Genomic DNA, 8,144 nt, shown 5'->3' on the forward strand with positions numbered 1-8,144 from the left:
CCTGAAATAACTATTTGGAAATAAGCTTATTCCTCTTCACAAGCAGGACTTATTATTTCAAAATAACAGGCTTGATAATGTGGATGGCTCACCTTTTTATTTCAAAACAAGGAGAATTATTTTGAAATAACTCCCCAGTGTAGACATGCCCTAAGATGCCACAGGATTATTCATTGTTTTTAAAGTTACAGGTTAACATGGCTACCCCTCTGAGACTTTTATGCATATAGGTTATTCTAGTGTATTCAATGTCATTACTCATGTGCATAAGATTAAATATATGCCTACATCTTAGCAGGACTGGAGCCTTAATTCATAAATAACTCGCTGAGAGAGAGACAGGCAAACAGAAAATCTGTTGTTTAGTCCACAGGAAAACTATTTTCTTGTGTAACCAAGTCACTGGAATAACAGGAGAGGCTGGTACTAAAACTATCATATATTTTGCAGGATGCCTAATACATCTCATTAGAACATCCTGTTTTCAGTTGCTTATAACTTTGCCAAACTTAACCAGCTTGGGATGAAATTTTCAATACCCAGGGTCTGACTCTACTGAATTTTAATTATAAATTTCAGCTACAGAAATTCAGCCATTGCTAAGAACGAGATTAAGGTAAAAACACATTGTTATGCTCACGTTAAAAAAATTCTGGTGAGCAGACACTTGCAATTTGTCAGGGAAATAGCTTTTGTGTCAGGGATAAGGATGTAAAGGGTAACTGGCTAAATGGTAAGTATTGCCTTACCAGCATGCTTACCGGGGTAACCGATTAACCAGCACCCAGCCTAGCTGAAGCAGCCTCCCAGCCATGGTGGACTAATTAACCGGTCACATATGTAGTTTAAATAGTTAACTTTTAAACAGGATTTTACATCCCTCGTAGCTTTTAGCCATCCCCAAGAAAATCCACCCAAATCTGACTTAGAAAAGGGGAGAAGAGACTCAGTTCACACATGCTTAAGAGAGAATTCTTAGATTTTTAGGAACTAAGCCCCCAAAAGATTCCATCCACACTGGACATGATCCAGCCCAACACTTTCCTTGAAACTGCAGTTCTGGATCATGCCAGGTTTGGTCACTTGAATTGAGAGTGGAGAGACTGTCTCTCCTGAGCTCTCAGGGTACGTCTACACTTTGACCTGGGGGTATGGATTTCCAGCTCAAAGAGACATATCAACACTAGGTCTGATTGAGCTGGCCAGCTGAATATAGATTTCAGCCATGGTAGCACCACAAGTGGATGGGACAAGCCGCCTTGCATACCGCCTCGCTTCTCGGATGGTTACATAATTGCCCCTTAAGCTGCTGCTACTACAGTCTATTGTTAGCACGCTAGCTCAATTAGACCATAAGGAAGTGTTTCCCAATTTTATTTGGCCACGGAACCCTTTTAAACTCGAAAGAATTTCACAGAACCCCTAATAACAGTCTTATATATGGAGCTGAAAAAGTAGACCACAAATAAGTAAGGATAATAATAAACAAATGCTAAATAAGGTCATGAGATCCCCATTTAGTTTCATTGCACATATTTAAAAACAAAAACCATATTTAATGTGTACAACAAATAAAGCTAAAAAACTAATATGCATTGGTATGTCTACACTACAGCGCTAATTCGAACTAACTTAGTTCGAATTAGTTAATTCGAACTAACAGATCCAGACTAAAAAACTAGTTCGAATTAGCGTTTTGCTAATTCGAACTAGCATGTCCACATTAAGTGGACCCTGAACCAGGCTTAAGGATGGCCGGAAGCAGTGCCGGCAGGGCATCAGATGAGGACTTAGAACATGGAGCTGCTGTCTCAGGCTAGCCAAGGGCTGTGCTTAAAGGGACCCGACCCCCACCCCGGACAGACAGTTCTCAGGGGTGCCCTGCTTGCAAAGCAGTCCTGGCTTGGTTTGCCCGGAGTACCCACACTGGGCACATCACAGCACTCGGCCATCAGACCGGCTGCACTTGCCGCAGGCTGCCATCTGGGGAGAGGGGGCAATTGGGGGGCTGCAGGAGAGCTTCCACCCCCAGAAGCCCGCAGAGCCAGCCCAGTCCTCCCCATCGGGGGCTCGTACCCCATTTCTCCCTCACCTTCTTCCACTTACCCTTCCGTAGCCCCCCTTCCTGATGTACAAAATAAAGAAAACGTGTGGTCAAAAACAGAATCTCTCTTTATTGAACAAAACTGGGGGAGACTGGGAAAAGGAGGTGGGAGAGGGGAAGAGAGAGGGTGGGAGTGGGGAGGGCAACTAAAATGATCAGAGGTTTGGAACAGGTCCCATATGAAGAGAGGCTAAAGAGACTGGGACTTTTCAGTTTAGAAAAGAGGAGACTGAGGGGGGACAGGATAGAGGTATATAAAAGCATGAGTGGGGTGGAGAGGATGCATACAGAAAAGTTCTTCATTAGTTCCCATAATAGAAGGACTAGAGGACACTAAAGGAAAGGAATGGGTAGCAGGCTTCAAACTAGTAACAGAAAGTTGTTCTTCACAAAGCAAATAGTCAACCTGTGGAACTCCTTGCTGCAGGAGGCTGTGAAGGCTACAACTAGAACAGAGTTTAAAGAGAAGTGAGATGAAGTCATGGAGGTTGGGTCCATGGAGTGGTATTAGCCAGGGGGTAGGAGTGGTGTCTCTGCCCAAAGTTTGTGGAAGGCTGGAGAGGGATGGTACGAGACAAATGGCTTGGTCACTGTCTTCGGTCCATCCCCTCCAGGGTCCCTAGGGTTGGCCGCTGTCGGCAGACAGGCTACTTGGCTAGATGGACCTTTGGTCTGACCCAGGACGGCCATTTTAAGCTCAGGGGTCGGGGGTCTCAGTGGACCACCTTGATTTTCATGCACACCTGCTCCTGGGTGGCCAGGCTGGCAGCTCTCCTGCCCTAGACAGCCACTTTCCTGTGCCTAGTGCGGAGGTCGTGGACGAGGTCCGCACTAGACCAGGCGGGTGCCCGCCTCTTGCGGTCCCGGGCAAGCTCCCAGGAGCCGCCAGCCTGGTCCCGGGAAGAGGGGGAGGGCTGGGGGACATCGGGTGGCTGGCTCGAGCCATGCCAGGTGCAGGGTCTGCTAGCTGGGTGCTGGCAGGCTTGCACCTGGCACGGGCATCGTAGCCATCCCGTGCCCCTTTAAGGGCTCCGGGGCCGGGAGGGGGGCAGACGAGTTTCCCTGGTGTTGGCCAGAGTGGCCACCAGGGAAAGGTGGGGAGGGCTAGCCTCCCACTAGTTCGAATTAAGGGGCAACACACCCCTTAATTCGAACTAGTAAGTTCGAACTAGGCTTAATCCTCGTACAATGAGGTTTACCTAGTTCGAACTAAGCGCTCCGCTAGTTCGAATTAAGTTCGAACTAGCGGAGCGCTAGTGTAGCGCCTATCAAAGTTAATTCGAACTAACATCCGTTAGTTCGAATTAACTTTGTAGTGTAGACATACCCTATTATATTGGCAGTTTTCAATGTGAACAGTGGTTTTTCTTCTCTTGGCAAATTCTTTTTATATATGTTTTAGTGCTGGAAAGTTGGATTCGCATATCTGGCGCAGCATTCAGTCGATTTCTGTATTTCGTTTGTGTTGCTATGTAATTTGAGAACCCAGTTTCGCACAAGTATGTGCTGGTGAAGGATAACAACTGATGAATGGCATGTCTTGATAAAGCTGAATATTCTTGACATAAGCCACCCCAAATTGTTATCAGAGAAATTTCTTTAAATTTTTGTATTAATTGGCCATCTGACACAATTTCTATTAGGTTTTCATAAACTTGCGTAGAAAAACTGACTGGCTTTTCTGTATACTTAATGGATTTAGAATCCAGTTACTGTTGTCATTTATGGTTGGAAAATACTTCATGATTGTATATAAATTGCAAAGATGATCTGCAATGTCCTTGCCAAGAGGAAGGGTACAGGAGAGAGCTTGGGGCAGGGTGTCTGGCCAGCAGGGGTTTTGGGGCAGGGTGTCAGAGCAAGCTGCGAATGCAGGGTCTTGGCGGGGAGGGGGAGAGGAGTGAGGGGGATTTGTGTGTGGGGTCTGGGCATGAGGGGCAAGGCTTACCTGGCTTGGCACCCTGCTGCAGTAGGGAAAGCTTCCAGGCAGCATGCTCTTGTTCCCCAACAGAAGGGTGGGAGAGGGAACTAAGGCCCCACCCAGTGCAGCGGGGATCCCAGCGCAGGTGCAGCACCAGGTTGGGCTTCTCACTGTCAGGGCAGGGTGTCTGTGTGTAGAAACCCCGTCCTTCCCCTCCAGACCAGGCTCTGCCGCTTCCCCAGCAGGCTGGGGAGGGACGCAGGGGAGAGAACAGCAGCGCATGGGGGCAGAACCCAAGCATGCCCTGAGGAGGGGGGAGAACCGAAAGGGGGGGGCAGAGCCCCAGCCGAGTTCGCACTGGGATCAGGGTGTAGGCGGCAATTAGGTCCAGGAGTGGCTACTTGGCACCTTGGACCCAGCCACCCCTCCACCTACCAGCAACAGCAGTCGCTGTAAAGAGCCACCACCTGCACACATGGAGGAGGAGGCCGCGCAGCCACATGGGAGGCCCTGTCGGACAGGGGCAGTCCTGCATCTAGACTGCTGCCGCATTCTTTCGAAAGTAAATCGAAAGAATGCGGCAGTTTTTTCGACCGCAGAAAACCTCATTTTACGAGGAAGAATGCCTTTTTTTCGAAAGTGCTCTTTCAAAAAAAGGCGCTATGTAATGCAAACTGTGCTTTTTCAAAAGAAAGCATCCAGACTGCCTGGGTGCTCTCTTTTGAAAAAGCAGATTGCTTTTTCGAAAGTACTGGTTGTAGTCTAGATGCTCTTTTCTGAAAGAGGCTTTTTTGAAAGTATCTTTCGAAAAAGGCTCTTTCGAAAGAGGCTTGCAGTCTAGACATAGCCTTAGTGGGGGTTTTTTGCCCCCACTGGTCTCCTCAGAAGGCTGTTTCAGAACTTTGCTCCTCTGATGCTTTCTCTAGTCACCAGACCTTGGGCAAGTATGCCTCCTCCAGGTGGGAATCAAATTCCCAGCTCAAAGTGTAGACAGACCTTAATGAGCCCTCTGAGGGATCCAAACTTGGGATGTAAAAAACTGTTTAAAAAGTAACTGTGTAACCGTTTAAAATCCTAGCAACTACACGGTTTCATGTGCTTGCAGGCTTTACAGTATAATCTTTATACTGCAGAGCCCCCAGCGCAGAGTGGCAGCCAGCTCCCTGGGAGCAGGGCCGGCAGCCAAGAGCCTGCACTTGCCAACATAGAGTGTTAAAGTATCAGAAACTGATAAGCTGATGTTGGTTATCCATTTAAACAGTTACATTTTTATATTCCTACTCCAAACAGTGTGGAGGAAAAATTGTCTTGATTTTAATGAAAAGGGGATGAGAACTGGACTTGTGGGAAGGGAAAGAGGAGTAGACTGGTACAGGGAGCCCAACTGGTACCAGAGGCTGGATAGAGAAATGGGGAGTTGGGTCAGGGGGGTGACTGGATTTGGGATCAAGGAAGAGAAACCAAGGAGCAGAATGGGAGCTGGCGGGGGGCGGGGGAGGGATGGGACAGGAAATGAAATTAGATGATGAGCTGGAACAACTGGGAAGGCTGGGCAATGGGACTGGAGCTGAGAACCAGTAAGATGAAGGGAGGCAGATTTGACATGCAGAGTATTGGGAGGTAAGAGGAGAAGTTCTGAGATTCATCAAGGGCATCGACGTCAGGACAGGGTGGGGAAGCCAGAGCAGATGAGGATGTGGGAGGAGAGAACTAGCTGGGCAACAAGGTTGGGTGGACTGAAGACTCCAGAGAGATGAGACTTGCATGCCCCTCAAGAGCCTGGAAGGGAACCCAACTTTCCTGAGGCTCACCCTTCCTCTGCTGTCAGCACATATCTATAGAGCCCACTGGCAAAACATCCCACTCCCTTGTAGTGCTGGTTCACACTAGAGGACGGTGACCTCCTAGTTCTATCAGTAATTCAGCTCAAGTGACAGGGGTCCCTGTGTGGAAATATTCTAACCTACTCGGATGAGCATAAATATGGTACCACATGATAGTTTTGAAAACCTAGGAAATTACATAAAAGAACATTCTTAGGGTTCATCTGACAAAGTGGGTTTTACTCATGAAAGCTTATGCCCTAATAAATCTGTTAGTCTCTCAAATGACACAGGACTCTTCATTGTTTTTGCAGATACAGACTAACACAGCTACCTCTCTGAGAATTATTAAGGTTGTTACAGTGTCAGGGTGAGCGAAGATAAAAGTTGGAATGAAGTTCTAATGAAGTTGATCTAAAAATGATACTACCTCACCTAGGTTCTCACGCTAATATCCTGGGACCAACACAGCCACAACACTGTAAGCAAATGATAAGGGTGCAAAGTCAAGCACTCAAAAGATAGGAACTGATACAGTATAAATGATCAAATGCCATTGTCAATATATCCCAGAAGCATCAATATTGATAAATATACAATGTATGTGCGATTTTGTAAACATAAAAACACACAGACACCATCACTTCTTCAGAGAGCAAATGTATAACCAATATATTATTTTTCAGAAGTTCTAAATTGTATAATTACACAATATTCTTAGAGGTCCTACTGATTTTCAAGCAAAAGTTATGTTTTAAAACAAGTGGATAATTAAGCTTTTGCAAAAACCTTTACAAAATGTCAAGAAATCACAAAAAGTAGGAAGTTTTCAAAATAGTTATTCGGGAATGTTTCGTCCATTAAAAAAACCCACAGATTCAACTGCCAATGAATAGATTAGAAATACATATGCTACGTCTGATCCTCAATTTCAGCTTCAGCGTGAGCCATCAGACCATAACACCACCAAGGACAAATGTCACATCACGGAGCCCTGCCTTACATGGGACATACCACCCTGCTGGGTAAAAGCTGCATCAGTTCCACTGCTTCCATCCACTGTGCCTTTGCTCTCTTGGCAGTAGGTTGATTTGTATGTTTGTGGTTTAAAGACCCACTAATCGCCGAAGCCACGATCTATTTAGGGGACCGGCCCGGATCACCAACGGACCCAGAAACCTAATTTCCACCCGACCCCTAAGACACTTCTGCCCCAGTGAGGCAGCCCCCACTCCAGGGATGCGACTGCTGGAGCCCCAAGCAAAGCGGGGGCGGAAAATCCCGAGGCCCCGGCCGGCGCAGGGCAGGAAAGGGCCCCGCAGCAGCTCACGCGGGGGCGGGGGATTATTGCAGCTTTGCTCGGCAAAGGCTTCGCCAGAGGCACCGGCCATTGCCCCCGCCCAGGGAGGCCGCCCGCGGGCGGCAGCGCCAAAGCCACAGCCCGGCCCCGCGAGCGAGCGGCGGCTCCGAAGCCGGGTACCTGGAGAGCGAGTCCACGCTGGGCTGGCGGGCGGCAGCCGGCCCGGAGCCGAGGCTCTCGCAGCTGGCGCTCTTCTCCATCGCGGGCGGCGAGCGGGGGCTGGCGAGGGGCGAGTCCCGCCGGCGGCCGCTCAAGCTCGGGGCCCGGGGCGGGCTGGCTGCCCGCGGGGTGCAGGGGAGCCGAGCGGCTGCCATGTCCGCCCGGCGTGCAGCGCGAAGGGGCGGGGGAAGACCCAGCCCCCCGGCCCCGCATCCCAGCCGGGGGAGGAGACGCCCCTGAGCCGGGCAGCGGGACGCCGCTAGGAGGCTGGGACCGTCCGACTACGCTGCAGCCTCCCCGCTCCTTCCGCCCGCCGCCGGGCGCAGTCCGGGCTCCCAGCCACCCGCTGGACCGCCTGACCCGGCCGGCGCCCGGGGGAGGGGGCGTGGGCGAGCCCCTCCATGCGGGGATGAGGGCTGGAGAGCAGCTACTCCCTGCCCGGCCCGTGCCCGGCCCGGCGGAGGGGATGCCCACGCCAGGGGACTCCTGCCGCAGCTGAGATTGCAGCTAAGGGAGGTGGGGGCAGGCCCGTCAGTGCAGGCGGCTCCGTCTCGTTCGCATTCCCTGGCCAGCAGGGGCATCACGCTGCTACATGCAGTGGTCGCAGGATGGGTGCTGGAGACAGAGCAGCCCGAGCCCAGAGTCCCGCTGCGCGCCGGGGGGCAGAGCAGGGGGGGAACGCGGCCCATGGGAGTGATAAAAAGCGGCCATCAAGTGGCTGGGAGATGGGGTGAGAGGAACAGGCTGCTGGAGACAATGGGCCCTTCCCCCTCCCGG

The 8,144-nt window shown here is 50.3% G+C and overlaps 1 protein-coding gene across 2 annotated transcripts in view; it reads right to left on the minus strand.

The window, feature by feature from the left end:
• MTMR2 (myotubularin related protein 2) overlaps positions 1-7,800 on the minus strand; it is an 87,396-nt gene extending 79,596 nt beyond the window's left edge. Inside the window, exon 1 of one of the 2 annotated variants that reach the window (XM_089775728.1) lies at positions 7,329-7,800. In XM_089775728.1, the coding sequence (XP_089631854.1) occupies positions 7,329-7,522 (194 nt within the window). In that variant the 5' untranslated portion in view covers positions 7,523-7,800. The remainder of the gene's footprint in view (positions 1-7,328) is intronic. The other variant, XM_089775727.1, reaches the window with a different exon arrangement.
• Between the last annotated feature and the right edge of the window lie 344 nt (positions 7,801-8,144).

This window comes from Pelodiscus sinensis, chromosome 1, assembly GCF_052426305.1.
Source record: "Pelodiscus sinensis isolate ZL-2025 chromosome 1, ASM5242630v1, whole genome shotgun sequence".
Classification (NCBI taxonomy): domain Eukaryota; kingdom Metazoa; phylum Chordata; order Testudines; family Trionychidae; genus Pelodiscus; species Pelodiscus sinensis.